Here is a 19279-nt window from a genome sequence, read left to right as displayed (position 1 = left end):
CCGCGCCGGGCGCGCACGCGCAGTGGCGGCGGCAGCGATGGCGGCGGGGGGAGCGCGGCCCGGGGTGGTGCTGGGCGCCATGGAGGTGGGGCGGCGCGCCGGGCCCGAGGCGAGCGCCGCGCTGCTCCGCGCCTTCCTGCGGCGCGGATACCGCCTCCTCGACACCGCTTACATGTACGCGGGTGGCGAGTCCGAGCGCATCCTGGGCACGCTGCTGGCTGGCGGCACGGAGCCCGGTACGGCCGGGGCCGGGGGCGATCTCTGAGGAGAGGGGGCACTCCTGAGGGGAAGGGTCTTCCCTGCCAGGCTGACACCGTCCCTGAAGAGGAGGGCTTTCCCCCCAGGGCCCGTTCTCTGAGGAAAAGGGTCCTCCTTCCTGAGGAGGAGGGCATTCCCCCAGGCCTGTTCTCTGAGGAGAAGGGTCTTCCCTGCCAGACTGGCACCGTCCTTGAGGAGAAGGGACTCCCCTGCTAGTGCTGACCCCTGGGCTTTGAGGAGGAGGGCCTACCTTTCTAGGGCAGACCTGCCATCCCTAAGGAGAAAGGAACCAGACATGATTCCCGAGGAGAGGGGCCTTCCCTGAAACACTTGAAGCAACATTTGTGTCGTGTCCCTTATTCCCATTCCATTCCCCAAAGCTGAAATGTCCCTGCTCATTCTTTCTCTCTGCCAGTCGAAGTCGCCACCAAGGCCAATCCCTGGGATGGGAAGACGCTGAAGCCTGAGAGCGTGCGATCACAGCTGGACACGTCCCTGGAGAGGCTGAAGAGGACGAGTGTGGAGCTTTTCTACCTCCATGCTCCTGACCACGGGACCCCGGTGGAGGAGACGCTGCGTGCCTGCAACGAGCTGCACAAAGAAGTAAAGTGGGCAGTCCAAGCCTAGACCATCTCCTGATTCCCTCCCACCACCTTTTTAAAGCAGGGCTGCTTGTTGTGCCCTTCCGCAGCGCCGGGTTTGTGCAACACTAGGAAGAGGGAACACAGATGACCAGGGCAAAGCCAAACACCGGACGCTCCGTTGCGTGTTCACATGGTGCACTTTGTTCTCAGCAGCTCTCGGAAACATTAGAACATCTGAACTTTGCTTTCAGCAGTGTTAACTGACTAGGTTAAGATTAGTGCTGGTAATGGGTAGAGATGAATTCTTGAATTGCATTAATTTAATAGTGCCATTTAATTTGAACGTAGAACAGGGGAAATATTTTTGTCAGGTCTTATAATTCACAGTCATCTAGAAGAGGTAGACAGGGATGAGCAGAGAACTCGACTAAAATTTGGCAACTCTCCTTTTCACCATATGCATCTTGCACTGTCTAGTAATAACTGCACTTTAAAAATCTGGAATTGAACACCCTTTTATTTCTCTGCAGGGAAAGTTTAAAGAACTTGGTTTATCAAACTATGCAGCGTGGGAGGTAGCAGAAATCTGCACCATCTGCAAATACAACAACTGGGTGATGCCAACTGTGTACCAGGTGAGGGACAGGGGCTTGCCATGGTCCGGCACATCTTTTGTGGAGGCTGAGATGAATCAAACCGAAAGAGTGCGAGGAATCAGATCGGAGCAGCATGTGGATGGTTCTCTGTGTCCTTACAGCAACAGTCAGTCACTATGGGGAAGGGGCTGGGAGCCCCGAGTCTTGGACCAGCCCCCACTGTGTCAGATATAAACACAGAAAAGGAAACTGATGCAGTTTGGGAAGTCCTTCCAGGACACTCATGATTAGCTGCGTGAGGTCACTTCTCGGGAAAAGCTGAGTACGTGTTTGTTGCTTGAGTCAGTGACTCCCTTGATGTGACACTTAAAAGTTTTTTGTGTTATTTGCAACCCTTTAGAAAGTCTGTTCCTAAGCAGATAATAACCTTTTGTGAGCTGAAGCTGCTCTTCTGGATAGGAGGGTTGTCAGGGAAGGGTGGGGAAAAGGCTGTTCCAGGTGCTGATGCTCACTGCCACGAGCTAGCGTTTGAATTTGTCTCCCTCCCTCGTGGTTGTGCAGGGTATGTACAATGCGACCACTCGCCAGGTGGAAGCCGAGCTCTTCCCTTGCCTGAGGTACTACGGACTGCGGTTCTACGCCTACAACCCGCTTGCAGGTACGGGGAGGGAAAGGGTGAGAATGAGACAAAACCGTGCAAAATGAGGGCTGGAGGAGCCAGCCCATCCCCAAACGTGCTGCTGCCCCTTTGCAGGAGGGCTGCTGACTGGCAAGTACAAGTATGAGGACAAAGACACACGCCAGCCCACTGGGAGATTTTTTGGGAATGACTGGGCTCAAGCCTACAGGGACAGGTAAGTTTTGAGCTGATAGAAGAGCAGGGAGACGGGGCAAGAATGGCTACATAAAAACCCACTAATAATTGGCTGAGAGGAAGCAGAATCGACCAAAGCTTGTGCAGTGATTACTTCTGCGCATGTGACTGGGGCTGTGGCTTGTGACTCAGCTTTGCAGAGTGGTTTTTAGGCTCAGCTTCCAACTTGCAGTGGGAGATTGCAGGAGCCCTCAGCCTATGAAGGCCTGTATGAGGCTTCCTGAAAGCCTTTCGTACTTGCTTGGAACAGAGATGTACAATTCACTGGAGGTTTCAAGGGCAGTAAGAGTGATTTCTCTTCTGGCAGGTACTGGAAGAAGCACAATTTTGAAGGAATTGCCCTAGTAGAAAGAGCTCTGAAAGATGCTTACAGTTCCAATGCGCCGAGCTTGACCTCTGCCGCTTTGCGGTGGTTGTACAATCACTCCAAACTGCAGGTAAGAGCTTGACGTGGCCGTGGCCGGCAGCCCGCGCGGCACCGGGCAGCTGAGGCAGCACGCAACTGGGGAGGCGTCTGTCCCGTGGACTTGTGGCATTCCAAACTGAATATTGCTGTCCAGACTCTGCCAGGCTGTAGGAGTGAGTCAGCTCTGCGGTGTCCTGTGTTCGAGGGGTGGAAGAAGCGGTAAATTTTCAGTGCCAATTAGTGGGGTCTTGGCTTCCCACCCAGGCAGCTTCCCTGCAAGAGGACTTTGCTTTTCATTGGACTTGGAAATTAATGGTTATACTCCTCCCCCTTCCCAAAATGTTCCCATAGCCCTTCATAAAGTAGGATTTGGCAGCTTTTGAGGAGTTGGCATGACCTGGGAGATGTTCTGGCCTTGTGAACAGAACTTAATGGAGTCAGTTGTTGAAATATCCAGGAGTTGCTGGATGTTCTTTAGTGGAAAGGAACATTTAAAGGTTGGTCTGCGGTGGCGTGGGAGGTGAACTGTTTCTTTCAGGCTCAGCAACTCCCCCCTTTCTAGGGTTCTCTTGGAGATGCAGTGATCATTGGGATGTCCACCTTGGAGCAGCTAGAGCAGAACCTTGACTACAGTGAAGAGGGTCCCCTGCTCCCGCCTGTTGTGGAGGCGTTCGATAACGCCTGGAACCTGACTGCGCACAACTGCCCCAACTATTTCCGCTAGAGACCAGGGCAGGGAGAAAGTGAGGGTCGTGGGGGTGAGTGATGGAGCACGAGTCTCTCTGAGCACGGGAGAGGCACTTACCTATCCTGCCCCTTTGATCGATGTGCAAATGGGTTGAGATTTTTTTCTTGTACTAATGAAGCTTTGTAGGATCCGCCACCAGAGGGAGCACAGGTTCTGCTGGGCTGTGCCTTAGTCTTTCTCCCCTCATGAACCTTGAGCCCTACAGAGCACACACTACGATTTAAAGATGCAGTTGATTGGGGAAAATGGACACAGAACTGGGCGAAGACCCCAGTTCTGCTTTAATATGATCTCAAATAATGATGTACAAGAATAAAACCTTTTTCTAATGCAGACATTGTCTCTTAACTGTACCTATAAACTGGCTGGAATCTCCTTGCCAGTGCTCAGCAACACTGAGCTAAAGCACTTCTTCCGAAGCTTTTCGCAGAAGAACAAACCCTCACCACTGTCCTGTGACAGGGGTGCTATGTCTAAGTTGCTTTACATTTACACGCTTTCTGCCTAGCTTTCATGTTTGAGGTGGCATTGCCTCAGATCCTGAGGTAGTCAAACAGTAACAGGCAGCAGTGACAAACATCTGAAGTTTTATATATAGACTTATATTAAAAAAGCATCATTAGGTCATCTTTTCTGAAGAACACATTTGAGTGATGGTCCTTGTCCTCCCAGTGTAAATGGGGAAGAGAAACATTCTCCTCTTTTGTCTCTGAAACAGAGTAGAACTGTCTGGTGTCCACACATGAGGACTGCTGCTAGTCCTCACTGCTGTCATCATTATCCTCCTCCTCTTCCTCCTCCTCCACTGAGTCTCCCACAAGCTTCTGGAAGTCTCCCGTCTCAGAATTCCATAGAAATTTGATGGTGACTTTAAACTCCGCCATCTCGTAGCCGAAGAGTTTCTAGGAAAAGACACAAATCAGTCATTCCTGCTTTCCTGTCTCTGTGGCCAGCCTACAAAAAACATTTACAGGAAGGACCATGCGCAGATGGGAACTGCAGCAAAGCAGGAGCCAAAATAACTGCAGGGGTTTAGCACTCATGTCAGGAAAGCGTTAGGATGTTTGCTGCACCTCACTAAGCAATGCCCAGAAGTACTGCTCACCTTCATCTGAGAACTTGCACCTCCCACCCAATTAAACCCAACAGTTAATTATTTTGTATCGGGGAAATAAGGGCTCTCGCTGATGCTGCATTACAATGTTACTCACCAGGACTCGGGCTTGTTCAGGGGTGAGAACATCCCCTTCTTTGCAGACTTCGTAATCTGAAAGTAACGTCACCACTCCTGCAGGAACAAAACCTCTTGGAATAGACTCACAGACGCCAGATAAACCCACCAAAACGTGGGGTGCAGGGTTATGACTCCCTAAAACACCGCCCTTTGTAGTGCATGCCTTTCCATGCAAATATTACACCCCAAGAAGCTGGGTGGGATCAGCTCTAAAGACAACCCCACACCTGGTTTTGAGCAGAAAACCAACACGCTAGATTAGGTAGGCATAGTTGTTTCCACTGAAAAAGAGAGCTGGCTGTTTCACACGTCCTTCAACACCAGTTTGGGAAGAATGGCATGAGAAAAATATAATGAGTTCTAGCACCAGCCAAACAAGGAGAATGTTGTCCATCAGATTTTCTCCAAAACTAAATTCTACGCAATTATTTAGTACTCTCCTTAAGAGATCTTATCTGAGCAGATGGAAAATGAAGCTTAACTTCTCGGCTGCTTCACATACCTTTCTTTAAAGCTGTTGGCAATCCCAGCTGCCGTAACTGAGGCTCCATGGAGTGGGGGAACTGCTCCAGGGGCCCTGTGTCCAGGCTCACTGCGTACGTTGCCTTGTTCCCTGCACGGGCAAAGTCCACCTCTCTGAATTTGGAGAACCACCTGCGACAGGTAACGAAAGCTTTAGCTGCAGCAGGAACATCCCTTGGCTGAGATGGGGATTATGGCATCGCCTGCTGTAACCTCCTCCCTGCTCTTGCAGGGATGGCAGAGAAAGACGAACAAAAAAGCCTCATAAGATCACAGAATCACAGACTGGTTTGGGTTGGAAGGGACCTTAAAGCCCACCCAGTCCCTCCCCTGCCCTGGGCAGGGCCCCCTTCCCCCAGCCCAGGGGGCTCCCAGCCCCGTCCAACCTGGCCTTGAACCCTTCCAGGGAGGGGGCAGCCACAGCTGCTCTGGGCACCCTGGGCCAGCGCCTCACCGCCTGCACAGGAAAGGATTTCTGCCTTAGATCTGACCTAAATCTCCCCTCTTTCAGTTTAAAAGCGTTACCCCTCGTCCTACCCCCACCCCCTGATCCAGAGTCCCCCCCACCTTTCTTGCCCTCCCTTTAAGCCCTGGGAGGCCGCTCGAAGGGCTCCCCGGAGCCTTCTCTTCTCCAGGCTGACCCCCCCCCAACTCTCTCAGCCCGGCCCCCCAGGGGAGCTGCTCCAGCCCCCCCAGCATCTCCGTGGCCTCCTCTGGCCCCGCTCGAGCAGCTCCGTGTCCTTCTGCTGTTGGGGGCCCCCGAGCTGGCCCCAGCACTGCAGGGGGGTCTCCCCAGAGCAGAGCAGAGGGGGAGAATCCCCTCCCTGGCCCTGCTGCCCCCCCTGCTCTGGCTGCAGCCCAGGGCACGGGTGGGTTCTGGGCTGCGAGCGCACGGTGCTGGCTCACGGGCAGTTTTCCATCCCCTAATACCCTCAAATCCTTCTCCTTGGGGCTGCTCTCCAGCCACCCCTCGCCCAGCCTGGATTTGTGCTGGGGATTACCCCAACCCACAGGCAGAACCTTGCACTTGGCCTTGTTGAACTCCATGAAGTTTCCCCATGCCCCCCTCTCCAGCCTGCCCAGGCCCCTCTGGATGGCATTAAGGGAAACATCACCAAGTGCAGAACCCGAGTAGAAAAAAACAAACAAAATCTGCTCAGCCTCCCACGGCCGCCGGGCGCATACTCACGCATCCACCTCATCCCTGGTGCGGTCGGTGAAGAGGAGACCGACCTCCCCCCGCAGCCGTCTGCTGACCTGAAAGAGAAGAGCCCGGCGGGGGAGCTCAGCCCTTGCTGCTCTGTCCCGGGCAGTTCAAAAGTTCTGCTGAACACCCGGAGCTCTGGTGTCGGATCCCACCCGGCGTTCGCTCCGGGACGGGCGAAGCTTTTAGGACGCCGCAAAAACAAAACCCCAACCTCTTTACCTTGTGCAGATTCTCCTTATACTCGCTGCTCGGCTCCCGTCCCAGCGCCACCATCATCACTTTGTTCTTCCCGAAGAAGATCCTGACCCGGCGGGACGAGGAAGAGCAGGAAGGTGTGAGCCCGCGGGCCACGTTCCCCCCCCGCGGGCGGCGTCCCCGCCCCAGCCTCACCTGCTGTGTTTCCAAGCGTTTCGGACGTCCTTCAGCTTGTTGTTCCTCATGTTGGCAACGGAAAAGACGAAGATGTATTTGTAGGTGTCCACGCAGCGCCGCAGCTGGAAGGACACCGGTTAACCGGGGGAGGGGGATGGGGAAACCGGGGCTCCGCGCCGCGCCACACTCACCTCGGCAATCAGCGCCTGCTTGGCCTCCAGCCCCTTCCTGGGCGTCCGCGTAAGGGAGACTGCAGGGAGCGGAGGGGAGAGGGCGCGTTAGGGCGGGAATAACACCGGAGGAGCGGGGGGAGGTTTGGGGGGGGGGTCGGGGCGCTCACCCTTACGGTCCCGCTTGGACTTCGGCATGGCGGCGCCGTGCTTCGAGGCCCCCGCCGCGCCGCGCGGGCTGCCGGGAGCGCTCGCAGGCTGCCCTGCGCGGTGCCTGCAGCCCCTCCCACCCTGGTGGTGCAGGCGCGCGGCTGCGGGGTTTTGTGGTTTGTTTTTTTTTTTTTTTTCGCGCAGGCGGGAGCGCGGGCAGCCCCACAGCGTTGAGGCCCTCCCCTACCCGGGCGGCGGGCCGCTGCCATGGCGGCGAGGCCGTGGCTGCTGCTGCTGCTGCTGCTGCTGCTGCCACTGGTGGCCGCCGTCTACGAGGATCAAGTGGGCAAGTTCGACTGGTGAGTGCCGGGGGGAAGGCCTCCCCTCCGCGCTGGGGTTCTCCTCTCGCAAGCAGGCCGTGCTGCCTGCCGCTGCCCCTCGGGCCTGTCCCCTCCCGCCCCCTCAGCCGGGCGCCCCGCTGTCCCTTCTCACCCCCGCTCACTTCTCCTCTCCCAGGAGGCAGCAGTATGTGGGGAAGCTCAAATTCGCCTCCTTAGAGGCCTCGCAGGGTTCGAAGAAACTCATCGTGGCCACCGAGAAGAATGTGGTGGCCGCCCTGAACTCCCGGAGTGGCGAAATCCGTGAGTGAAGCGGAGTTTTGTTGCGGGGAGTGTGCTGCATGTGCTGGGGCTATCGTGCCGATGGAGCTGCGTTACGTTTCCATACTGATAAAGTAATATTGGTGATGCTGCTCGGTCAGACTGAGAGGATTCAGCGGTCAGTTCCAGAGCTGTTGCTTAGGGCAGGCAGACTGCTCTCTGCATAACCTTGAAGCCATAAAGAGCCTATGTTTAAAAATAATAACAGTGAAATGCCTTTGGGGGCACAAATCTTGTGCTCACTTGACTGTTTCTTTCAGTGTGGCGCCACGTGGACAAGGGAACCTCCGAAGGGGCGATAGATGCGATGCTGATCCACGGGCAGGGTAAGAACGTGCAGGTGCTGTGCTGGGGGTAGCAGTGGTCTTTGTATGTGGGATCTCGACCACAAGGTGAACTTGCCTTGTTGATCTGCGTTGGGATACGAGTTCTATGTTCATCTACTTTTCTTAATTTCCTGGGCAGATGCTATCACCGTGTCCAATGCTGGACGTATTCTGCGTTCCTGGGAGACCAACATCGGTGGGTTGAACTGGGAGACATCCCTGGACACTGGCAGGTAGGCTTTTGTGTTTGCACCATGTTTCCCTTTGTAGTTTTGGTGTAGGAAGGAAAAAGAAGGTTGTTGGCCTTATTTGGACTTGCATTATGGGGGAAGATTAGTTAGACATAAAGTTTACAAAGTAACATTTAGGAAAATTCTTTATGAATGCCTGAACCTTGTGGTTAAATCTAATGCTGTTTCTATTTCTTTGCACACCAGTAAGAGGAAGAGACAAATTTTTTTTGTAGATAGATTTTCTCTTTAAATATACGTATTAAACATTTCTTTGGTTTGGAGTGTTTGGATTCTAGTCTAGCGCTCTCTCTTGATATCAGCCAAGATAGATGAAGTGGGCTATAAATTGTGCTTCAAGACTGGTGTGATGTGTTTGAAGAAGGTCTTCCAACAGAGTGGGTTTTTTTTTCCTAGAAGAAAAAAAATTCTGTAACTTACTGTCTCTGACCTGTGCTCAGCTTCCAGATGGCTAGTTTGGTGGGGCTACAGGACGTGGTAAAATATGTCGCAGTCCTGAAGAAGGCAGCCATCTCTCTTCACTACCTTTCAAATGGGCACCAGAAATGGGTGGAACACTTACCAGAAAGGTAAGAATATATTTTAAGTGAAAATGTAAACTTTTGATAGGGAGCCTGTTGCCTCAGAGAGGAAAGGATGTTGTAATTGCCTTATGCTTTTGAAAACATCTGAAAACAGTAATGTCGTAAAACAGTGCTTCATGGTTGCTGCTTCTCTTGCAGTGAGAGTACTCAGTACCAGTTACTGTATTCCCATGGGACTGGAGTGATCCACGTGCTTGGAATCGTTCCCCAGAGCCACTTGAACATTTTAACATTCAGTGTGGAAGATGGAGAAATTAGAAAACAGGTAGAGCTCAGTTACAGCTCCAAAATACTGAATTTGATGTTAACAAATGTACTTCCAACTACATGGGCTGTGGTGTGGTGTGCAGGGTAATTAATTGTTGTTGTAGTACAGATAAATTTCCCTTTCACTGTGGCATTGCCTGCGGGCCAGTAAGTGGATTTCACTGCTGAGTTCTCTGAAAGCAAAACCAAGTCAGACTTGCATCTGTTAGTCAAGACCATCCTAGAAATGTCAGGCTGATAGTTTATCCCGGGGTCATGGGTGAAAATAATTCTGACTTAAATTCTTGGTTGTGACCAAGGTGGTTCTTTGAAGATTTTGTTCTGTTGACAACTTAATCTCTTTGCTTATGTCTCACTTGGCAGATCAGAGTTGCAGCCCCATGGCTGAAGAGCTTAAACGGCGTGTGCAGCGTGGTGGGGGAGGCAGTGCTGGTGTGCATGGACATGGGCACGCAGTCGCTCTATGTTTGCTCCTTGGTGACAGAGCAGGAGATGAAGCAGATCCCGCTGCAGGTGGGAAGCGCTGAAAGAGCACTGTAGGAAATCCCTTGCCCAACTGGTTTGGTGCCTGACTGAGCCTGGCAGTGTAGGGGGTTCTGTTGGCAAACTGCAGAATGATTGCAGAGGTGTTGAGGTGGAGCACAATCCATAAATTCAGGGAAGGGAGAGAAAACTTTTTGTCTGTCTAATCGTTCCCTCTGGATTGATGTCTTCAGAGCTTTGCTCCAATGGGACCCTAGGCCTCCTTGTTTCTGCTTTGTTTATCCTGACATGGGGAACTTCTGCATAAAATTATACTGCTGCTGACAAAAGGAAGGTATTGGTTTCAGTGAAGAAGTTCTTCCAGACACATATGCTTGTCTCCCTTTCACAGTCACTTGACCTGGAGTTTGCTGATGGCTTCCAGCCCAGGATATTGGCCACTCAACCCAATGTAATCAGTGCTTCACGGACTCAGTTCTTCCTGCAGCTGTCTCCAAGCAACTTCTCTCTGCTACAGTACAAGCACGGGCTGCTCAGCCACCTTCGGGACTTCCAGCAGGTAGCCAAGATAAATGTACTCAAGCAATCAGGCCACTGGCAGCTTAAAATTCTTTAAAACAAACACACACATCTGTACTAGGCGTTCTGAACAAGCTGCTGAGCTTCTCGTCTCGATTGTGCTCTTGGCTGCAACACTTGAAAACCATTTGATTTCATTTATAATAGCTGCTGAAATCTTTCCAGACATCAGTGTGGGTGTGCTTTGTTGCCAACAACTGTCAGCGTTGGGGTAGTTTCCTGGTTTTGAGGTGGATAAAGAGATTCGTGTCTGAGTGGCTAGTGGTGCAGCAGTACTTCTGTCAGGTTTTGAAAAGCAAACAAGCTTTACAAAGCTCAGTGATGCTGGATGTAACAGTTGAAAAGCCTGTGGCAGGTCAGCTGCTTACATCTTTATGAGAAATGTTTTCAGTCCCAGGGCAGTCTTATAAGAGAATTTTTTTTATTATTATTATTATTTGGTGAAATAATGAAATTTCAAACTTGTCTGTGAAAGATCATCTGTTTTTAATTCCAGTATGGCTTAATTTGCTACACAGGTAGTTTTTGGTGGGGTTTGGGGATTTTCATGTTTGTGTTATGACTTCCTGCTATCTTTTTTTGTTTCAGGCAGCTCTGGTGAGTTTTGCAACAACTGGGGAGAAAACTGTGGCCGCTGTCCTGACCTGCAGGAGTGAACTGGTTAGCAAAATTTGCCTGTTCTCTGTAACCAGCCCAGCTCTAGTACGGATGTGCACTAGGAGTGGGTTCCACGAGTGTTTTCCCTCACAGGCCTTCAAGGCCAGGTTGGATGGGGCTTTGAGCAGCCTGGTCTGGTGGAAGGTGTCCCTGCCCATGGCAGGGGACTGGAACTGGCTGATCTTTAAGGTCCCTTCCGACCCAAACCAGTCTGTGATTCACGGGCCCAGGGATGGGTAGTAACTTGAGAAAGATTTAGTAAACTTCTCAGACATATGAAGGCAATGGTAATGCAAGCAGGTCTTGATTACATGCAGCTGAGGCTATCTGTGGCATGGTGAAGCATGCTGGCCTGTGTGCAGCCTGGCTCAGCCTTGTGTATTGTGGGTATATAACCTAGGAATTGGCTTTACTAATTTATAAAAGGCTAAAGTTCTTAGGGGTACCAAACTTAGCAAAGTTTAATTTTTATCAGAAATTGAATAGAACAAAACTATTTCCTACTTGTTTTGAGAGTCAAGCCGAGACTTGCCAGACACTCAGAAACCTAGGGGTTTTTTGTACTCTTATTGGGGTCTGTAGCCATGTTATCTCTCCACATCCTCATTTCAGAAACCTGGAAGTTCCGATGGTCTTCATGCTGGAAGTACTCTGGAGCATTCCTGGAAGCAGGTATAAAGTGCGCTTCTTCCCAAGAACTGTAGAAGTTCTTGACAGTCCATTTTACTCTTTTCCATGCAGGAATGGAATGAAAAAGGTGTTACACCATCTTTTTGGAGACTGATGTTTTGTAGCAGCTCCATAAATATATAATCTAAAAATACGTTGAAGCCACAGTTCTTGCTGAATACGAAATCCTGCAGAATGTGGTGTGGCATGTGTGTTTAACTCAACTATTTTCTCCCTGTTGTAGGAATCGTTAACCTGTTCCAATCAAACCTACAATATTAATCTCTACCTGGTTGAAACAGGACAAAGATTGTTGGATACCACAATTACCTTTAACCTGGAGCAGAGTGGTGCCAAGCCACAGCAGGTGAGTGTGAAGAGTTCATTTCAGTCCTGTGGTTTATCAGATGTGCAACGCCCTCCCTAGCCTGATTTGGCAGGATTGGTAGAGCCCTGACAAGGTGGAAAGCATTCTGTGGGCACACTGGATTACTGCATGCAATGAGACGGTTTGCTCTTGGTTCACCTGAGAGTCCTGTTTTGTCCGAGGAGACGGTGTTATCATTAACCCCACTATTTTGCTTACTCTTTTTTTCCAGCTCTACATCCAAGTTTTCCTGAAGAAGGATGACTCTGTGGGCTATCGAGCCTTGGTGCAAACAGAAGACCATATGCTAGTGTTCCTCCAGCAGCCAGGTAACGGGCACAAACAGCTAGCTTACTCCATTTTTAACAGTGCACACCTTGTCACTGTAGAACAAGAAGAAAATTCCAAATTCCAAATGATTATTTTATTATTGCTTTCTTTGGAAACTGTCAAAATGAATTTAACTGTTCTAACTCCTGTGAAAGATACTGGAGACTCTTTCACAATACATCTCATCTGAGAAAGTTCTGCAGTAGCAGTTGGAACCTTTTAGTTTAATGGGTTTTCTGCAGATTTCAAAACTGTTTTTGTAGGATGAGAGTTTAAGTCCTGTTGTAGATCTTCCTCAAAGTTTCCTCAGAAAAGACCCTCATGGCAAAAATGTTAATTTGCAGAAGGGGTTGAAATTCCATCTCAGTGACATGAATTTTCCAGGGTTTAAAAGGCATCCAAGTGCTCGCACTGTGTATCTCTGATTTTAAATAGACTTAATGACTATAACCCTTTTAAAACATCAGATTGCTTTTACTGTTCCTGTGGTTTTTTTTTCAACAGTGACTTCAGTTGCATAAAGTATTTGTCTTTTTTGAAATAGCTCATCACATGATACTAGACAGATATATGCTATTTTGCGTTTCATTAAGAACAGTGATTTGCATTTGAGGGGCCCACTGGACGATGTTTCTATACTGGTTTTGCCTCTAAAAGTCCGTTCCCATGTTTTTTGAATATTCTACTTGTTTTTCTTTCCAGGAAAAGTTGTGTGGAGTAGAGAGGAGTCACTAGCAGAAGTGGTAAGCTTGGAGATGGTGGATCTACCTCTGACAGGTGCCCAGGCTGAGTTGGAGGGAGAATTTGGAAAGAAAGCAGGTAAACCATAGACTTAATAGAATTACCTCTAGGCATGTGATCCTTTTTTGATTTTCTTCCTTAAAAATTATATTTATTGTTTTCACTTTCATCTGAGCTGAGAGTTAGATTCAAATTTCCACTGATGGCAATTAAAATGAGCAGAAATAAACCCACTTCTCTCTAACAATTTGAGGTCTGATGCCAAGTGCAGGTGGCATGAGCATATTACATTGTTATATTCAAAAAACAGGCAGTGGTGGTAGGAGGGATTTTGGCCATCTGTCTTAAACATTTCCCTTTGACCCTTTCTGGAAAATTTCTTTGCAATAGCTTTTGTTTTTGCTTTGTTTTGTTTTTTCTTGCTGTCCTGGATGCAGCCATTCAAGGTAACCTCAGACTGCATGCAGTGTTTTCTGGTATTTCTGACTAATGTTTCTGAGTGGAATTAGATCTCTTCTCTGCTTGCTTTCCTCAGTGGTGAAACATAGTTGAAGTCTGGTGTTTTGCTTATTTTCAGAAGCTAAATATAAATCCCAATTGGGCAGAACAAAGTATTTTTTCACTTCCGGGGCTCCTCTTGCTGTGAGTAGTGAGTGCAGAGGGAGATACAGACCTTAGGTGGGTAAGCTTTAGGTGGGCACTTGCTGTGAGTGTGCCAGTGAGAAAGAAGGAATACAAGGGCAGAGATAATGTACTCTGCAAGAAGGTTTGCTTTCAGTTGATGAGAGCGTCTTTTGGAATGAGCTATACCACTGTGAAGTGGGAAAAGGTTGGTAAATGCCAGAATCTATCATAGAAATGGTAACTATAACTGCTGTTCTGGAGTGGGAGACAGAGGAAAAGAATTATTATAGGTTCATGCATGGCAACATTTCTTCTACTGGCTGAGACCATAGTTTCAATTACGGAGTGGGACATAATGTATTTTCCCTCTTGTTATCACTGTTGGTCTATTTGCAGATGGTTTGCTGGGGATGTTTCTGAAGCGGCTGTCCTCCCAAATTATCCTGCTGCAAGCCTGGACTGCCCATCTTTGGAAGATGTTCTATGATGCCAGGAAACCTCGGAGCCAGATTAAAAATGAGATTAACATTGACAATTTGGCCAGAGATGAATTCAACCTCCAGAAAATGATGGTGATGGTCACTGCTTCAGGAAAGGTGAGGAAGCCAGGGTAGGAATCTGTTTCTAGACTGTGGCTGAGTCTCAGCTCTGAATTCCCACCCCTGTTCTTAGCCAGGCTTTGGGCAGAATGTTATGAGGAGAAGCACAGAATGTTTTGTGGTAGCTTTGGAGCTCTTCTTTCTTTGCCATATCCTGACGAAAGATACAGTGCTTGAATGAGAGAGATGTGTTGTTCTAAACTTCGGCTCTACTGTGTCTCTTTGCTCAGCTTTTTGGTATTGAAAGCAGTTCTGGCACCATCCTGTGGAAGCAGTATCTCAGGAATGTGAAACCGGGCTCCTCCTTCAAGCTGATGGTCCAAAGAACAACAGCCCATTTCCCACACCCTCCGCAATGCACTTTGCTTGTTAAGGACAAGGTGAGTCCCCTTCTTCTATCCCTGTATTGAACCTGCTTAGCATGGAAGTCTGCCCTTTGAAAGGGTGGAAGAAAATATCTTTTTGGGTATCATCTGGTTATCACTGATGTTGGGGACAGGAGGAGATTGAGAGCTGGAGGGAAGCAGACACACAATCCTAAAAAATTTAAGGATGCTCATTTTGAAATCTTTTATGGAAACAAAGGAAAGAGTTTCTTCCAGTTTCCCTGGTCATGTGTGCTCTCCATTAGCTAGGTGACAGTGGCTGTCCTTTAGCTAGCTGCAGAATGTTTTGTTTTGTGCTCCATAGGTAAAGGAGGAGGAGACATTATTGTGTTGAGACTGCCTCAGCAGGTGGCAGATAAGATTTCCTTAAAGCCATGAACACTGTGTTATACCATAGTATGGTTTTGATAGAGAAATGTGAGATAGAATATATGCATGTCCCGACAGAATATTTTGAGGATGGAGTAGCTGAATCCAGGGGATTAATAGTCAGCATCAGCAAGTAACAGGTAGAAACCCAGCGTTCTCTTCTGCCTTTGAAGAAGTTTTGCATCTTGTTTGTTTGTTTTTTTAGGAAACCAAAATAAGCTTTCTGTATGTCTTTAACCCCATATTTGGGAAGAGAAGTCAAGTAGCTCCCCCTGTTTTGAAGCGTCCAATTCTTCAGACTTTGCTTCTGCCTATTATGGATCAAGACTATGCCAAAGTACTTCTCCTGATTGATGATGAGTACAAGGTAAATTGCTTTATCTGGAGGCAGGTTTTCTCTTGTTCTGGTTAATTATTCCCCTAACTTTTCAAGCAAGATGAAAAAAATGCAGTTGAGTCACATTTCACACAAAACTGAGGTTATTCTGGTAAGACAGACCTCATCCTGATAGACATGTTTGAAATAATCTTTCTGTGATTTTTTTTTTGGTTTTGGTTTTGGTTTTGTTTTTTTTTTGTGTGTTTTTTTTTTGTTGTTGGTTGTTTTTTTTTCTTTTGTGTGTGTCTGCTGGTTTTTAACCTATGTTCAATTCTTCTTTTCCAGGTTACAGCTTTCCCAGCAACTAAAAATGTTCTTCGCCAGTTAGAAGAAATAGCCCATTCTATCTTTTTTTATCTAGTTGATGCTGAGCAGGGAAAACTCTCTGGATTCAGGCTGAAGAAGGTATGGAAGACTCATTACATTCTAGGTGACATAATTTTCCTAAATGTCCTCTGGATAATGGTAGATATCTTCATCTGGTTTAGGGAGTTTTGCTTGGAATAGAAACAGTTCACCCTCAAAATGTATCTAAGAAAATTCAAAAGCAGAGGAAGCTCCCAGTGTCTTATTGGTGGAGATGGTGTCTTCTGAGGACAAGTTAAAACCTCCTATGTCATGCTTTTTTTCTTGCAGGACCTGACAACAGAGGAGAGTTGGGAGGTGATCATACCCACCGAAGTACAGAGGATAGTGACTGTGAAAGGGAAGAGGTCCAGTGAGCACGTGCACTCGCAGGGCCGTGTGATGGGAGACCGCAGTGTTCTCTACAAGGTGCCGTTGGAACTTTTTGTTGATGAGTTATCTGATGGGAAGATCTCGGCACCATTTCTAGGCACTACATTGAGATTAACTGCCCTGCGGTGCCATTTTTTCTGTATGTGCATCAGTGTCCATAACCCTCTGCAGAAGATGCCAATTTTGGTGGAGAGTTCGTTTATAAAATGTTTTCATGCAGCAATTAAGTCAAACATCTGATGATGGGGAAATAGCTGCTTGATTTTTTTCAGGTGATTTGTGCTAATAAGTTATTTCGTTTATTATATGCGTAGTCCCAGATGAAATGCAGATAAACGAGGTGCCTGTGGCACTGAAGTGGGGGTGTCAGTTGTGGGTTTTTTCTTTTTCTCTAGTCCTTGAATCCAAACCTGCTTGCTGTGGTGACAGAGAGCACGGATACGCACCATGAGCGGACTTTCATTGGAATATATCTGATTGATGGAGTCACAGGCAGGATTATCCACTCATCAGTACAGAAGAAAGCGAAGGGACCTGTCCACATGGTTCATTCAGAGAACTGGGTGGTGGTAAGAAGTTACTCTTTTCCTCTCGTTCTTCATGTTTGAGAGGTAGAGGCAGTTGCTGATCCTGTATGGAGAAGACTTTCTGACTGTTCTCTGCGATTTTTTGCTACCTCTGTATTATCGACTCTGCTTGCTTTGTATTCCTAAAAATCTTTTCTCATTTCAGTACCAATACTGGAACACGAAGGCACGTCGGAACGAGTTCACTGTGCTGGAGCTGTACGAGGGGACAGAGCAATACAATGCCACAGCCTTCAGCTCCCTCGACCGCCCAATTTTGCCTCAGGTCCTCCAGCAATCTTACATCTTCCCATCTGCTATCAGTGCCATGGAGGCCACCATCACCGAGCGTGGCATCACCAGCCGTCACTTGCTCAGTAAGTACATGCTGGTGTTTTCTGAATCCATTTATGCTACCTGCACAAGCCTGGTTTCACACTGAAAACCAAATGAAGTGCACTTTGTTACCAGAAATCCTGCCTGTGGGCTGCCCTGGACTCCCATCAAGTTCAGGGATAAGCACCAAGAGGAGCAGTGATGTTAGGTGTTAGAAAATGCTGTCAAAAATGGCCATTTTTAACATGCATTTCTTTTAATGCACAGTTGGGCTTCCCTCCGGGGCCATCCTCTCCCTTCCAAAGGCTCTGCTGGATCCTCGCCGCCCAGAGATCCCTACGGAACAAAGCAGGTAAGCAAAGCGTGATGACCTCTGCTCCTGGGCAGCTTGGAAGAGGGATGGATTTTGTGTGTAATATGGTAACATGAGGTAGAACAACTTGTCCTGGACAGATTGAGGGCAATTCTTGCATGAAATTAAGTGAGGTTGCTTTGTCCCCTGTCTATGACAATGGAATAAATCTGTCTGTAATGTAGCAGGTCTTACGGTTAGCAAAACCAGCCTGTCTGCATTCTAAGAAGTAGCAGTCTGAGTAACTCTGAAGTTTTTAGAATGACACTTACTTTTTAAACTTCAAAAGCCTTTCAGGAGGCTGCTGCAGCACTGCTGATTTTCATCCTGCAGCACAAATGAATCTGCAGTGGGAAAAGCTGCTAAACTTGCTCTTTCAGGTCAGCTTGTGATAATCAGACAGAGGAATGCAGATGATGTCCTCCGTGTGCTGTTTGATTGGGTTTTCATTTCTCTTTAAATGCCTTTCAGAGAAGAGAACCTGATTCCATACTCCCCTGATGTACAGATCCATGCCGAGAGGTTTATCAACTACAATCAAACCATATCCCGAATGAGAGGGATTTATACAGCCCCCTCCGGCCTAGAGTCTACCTGTTTGGTGAGTACAGGGTGGAGGATTCAGTGCAGGGCTGTGGAGTTTGGGGGTGGAGCAGCATGATACCGTAGCCTGTGCCAGCAATGTTCTGCAACTTCCCATCATCTGGCTGCTCACCACTTAAACATTTCTTCTTTTAATCAGAACTGTAGACCTAAGTCAGTCATTTTTTTATCGGGTTTTATGCTCAAAGCTGCATTACCAGCTCATAATCTCCTCTCTTTAGGTTGTTGCGTATGGCCTGGACATCTACCAGACCCGAGTGTACCCGTCGAAGCAGTTTGATGTCCTGAAAGATGACTATGACTACGTGCTGATAAGCAGCGTCCTCTTTGGGCTGGTTTTTGCTACTATGATCACAAAGAGACTTGCTCAGGTGAAGCTGCTGAACCGTGCCTGGCGGTAAGGCTGTGGGTGAAGGGAAGGCTGAAGCTGGAGAAGGTGTCCGAGATTCAGACTGGCTGAAGATCTGCCAGCCTGCATTGCCGCCGGGTTTGGTTAGAAATTCCAGCTTGCGTGACTGATGGATGCAAACATCTGTGTTACATTTTTGCTGGAAGATACTTGGGAGGAAAAGCTGCTCGCACAATGAAACGATACACTGCCTGCATGTGTCCCAGTGAGAAGAAATGGAAGAGATGGAAAAGAGGTATCAGTCTGCTCTGACTAAAAAAGAACTCTCCCAAACCTGTTAAAGCCCTAAAATCTGCCATCACGTCATCTCCCTGATATTAATGAAGATAATACTAAGGACGCGTGTCTGCTCGATCGCTTTTTCCTCAGCGCCGGCCATGATGAGCGTCTTGGCGAGAGGATTTGAGGGGTTGTTGGCTGCTGTACTGTGAATGCTAGACTCAGTAACGCATGAGCTACTGTATGCGAGGCCAGTGAAGAGGAGGAGACGTTGGGTCATTTCGTTAGGAAGAAGGTTAGAAATTGGGTGGATGTTGGTGGGAAACAGCCTCATCGCTTAATGAGGGAGCAGGAGGAAGTTGAATGTAAAGTCTCTCCATGTTCTGTATTTATTAGGATGATAACTTTAGCTCATTCCTGTTTTGGTTTTTTTTTTTAATTTCCCCATATTTGGTGTATGACATGGGGTTAAGGTGTCAAGAACCCCCCTGGCAGATAACGGCTGTTAACTCTTCATACGTGGACTGAAGTTGTCGTAATCAAGTTTCAGAGCGAGTCGTTCCCCCCCCGGAGAGGCCACGCCCCACCGGCCGCCTCCCCCCGGTGCAGATCGCCTCAATAAAAGCCCAGCGCTGAGGAGCAGTAACTGTTTTGGGTTTTTCCCC

The 19279-nt window shown here is 48.4% G+C and overlaps 3 protein-coding genes across 4 annotated transcripts; 2 read left to right on the top strand and 1 right to left on the bottom strand.

Moving 5' to 3' along the window:
- The first annotated feature begins 8 nt into the window (after positions 1 to 8).
- Positions 9 to 3799, top strand: AKR7A2 (aldo-keto reductase family 7 member A2). Its single transcript, XM_042794885.1, has 7 exons — positions 9 to 236; positions 674 to 861; positions 1373 to 1477; positions 2000 to 2096; positions 2193 to 2292; positions 2620 to 2749; positions 3281 to 3799. Exons 1-7 carry the CDS (start codon positions 38 to 40, stop codon positions 3440 to 3442), a joined length of 981 nt encoding a protein of 326 aa, XP_042650819.1. The 5' UTR covers positions 9 to 37; the 3' UTR covers positions 3443 to 3799.
- Positions 3800 to 4047: 248 nt separating this feature from the next.
- Positions 4048 to 7252, bottom strand: MRTO4 (MRT4 homolog, ribosome maturation factor). The gene is made up of 8 exons (XM_032986624.2): positions 7142 to 7252; positions 6993 to 7051; positions 6820 to 6923; positions 6649 to 6730; positions 6412 to 6479; positions 5203 to 5354; positions 4678 to 4754; positions 4048 to 4368 (listed from the first exon to the last, which is right to left on the bottom strand). The coding sequence occupies exons 1-8, from the start codon at positions 7167 to 7169 to the stop codon at positions 4222 to 4224; spliced, it is 717 nt and encodes a 238-aa protein (XP_032842515.1). The 5' UTR covers positions 7170 to 7252; the 3' UTR covers positions 4048 to 4221.
- Positions 7253 to 7328: 76 nt separating this feature from the next.
- EMC1 (ER membrane protein complex subunit 1) lies at positions 7329 to 19260 on the top strand. 2 transcript variants are annotated; one of them, XM_042794884.1, is made up of 24 exons: positions 7329 to 7480; positions 7638 to 7762; positions 8041 to 8106; positions 8246 to 8339; positions 8798 to 8926; positions 9080 to 9206; positions 9572 to 9721; positions 10083 to 10250; positions 10859 to 10930; positions 11540 to 11599; positions 11841 to 11963; positions 12196 to 12292; positions 12996 to 13112; positions 13472 to 13480; positions 14055 to 14254; positions 14488 to 14637; positions 15218 to 15379; positions 15677 to 15796; positions 16028 to 16165; positions 16525 to 16698; positions 16862 to 17072; positions 17299 to 17383; positions 17855 to 17984; positions 18208 to 19260. In XM_042794884.1, the coding sequence occupies exons 1-24, from the start codon at positions 7389 to 7391 to the stop codon at positions 18385 to 18387; spliced, it is 2979 nt and encodes a 992-aa protein (XP_042650818.1). In that variant the 5' UTR covers positions 7329 to 7388; the 3' UTR covers positions 18388 to 19260. The 2 variants fall into 2 exon arrangements, with proteins under 2 accessions (XP_042650818.1, XP_032842514.2); XM_032986623.2 differs by lacking the exon at positions 13472 to 13480.
- The last annotated feature ends 19 nt before the right edge of the window (positions 19261 to 19279 follow it).

Source organism: Tyto alba, unplaced genomic scaffold (assembly GCF_018691265.1).
Source record: "Tyto alba isolate M040663 unplaced genomic scaffold, T.alba_DEE_v4.0 Super-Scaffold_20000042, whole genome shotgun sequence".
Classification (NCBI taxonomy): Eukaryota; Metazoa; Chordata; class Aves; order Strigiformes; family Tytonidae; genus Tyto; species Tyto alba.
This window is presented reverse-complemented; position numbering and strand designations above follow the sequence as displayed.

Bases quoted from the DNA above. Each gene is read 5' to 3' on its own strand.
- EMC1 (XM_042794884.1), top strand. From the start codon at position 7,389: ATGGCGGCGAGGCCGTGGCTGCTGCTGCTGCTGCTGCTGCTGCTGCCA. The intron at 9,722-10,082 runs GTGGGAAGCGCT...TCCCTTTCACAG, and splicing joins TGAAGCAGATCCCGCTGCAG to TCACTTGACCTGGAGTTTGC. The intron at 16,166-16,524 runs GTGCCGTTGGAA...CTTTTTCTCTAG, and splicing joins ACCGCAGTGTTCTCTACAAG to TCCTTGAATCCAAACCTGCT.
- AKR7A2 (XM_042794885.1), top strand. From the start codon at position 38: ATGGCGGCGGGGGGAGCGCGGCCCGGGGTGGTGCTGGGCGCCATGGAG. The intron at 1,478-1,999 runs GTGAGGGACAGG...GTGGTTGTGCAG, and splicing joins TGATGCCAACTGTGTACCAG to GGTATGTACAATGCGACCAC. The intron at 2,750-3,280 runs GTAAGAGCTTGA...CCCCCTTTCTAG, and splicing joins ACAATCACTCCAAACTGCAG to GGTTCTCTTGGAGATGCAGT.
- MRTO4 (XM_032986624.2), bottom strand. From the start codon at position 7,169: ATGCCGAAGTCCAAGCGGGACCGTAAGG. The intron at 6,924-6,992 runs GTGAGTGTGGCG...GTGTCCTTCCAG, and splicing joins AGCAGGCGCTGATTGCCGAG to CTGCGGCGCTGCGTGGACAC. The intron at 5,355-6,411 runs GTGAGTATGCGC...TACCTGTCGCAG, and splicing joins ACCAGGGATGAGGTGGATGC to GTGGTTCTCCAAATTCAGAG.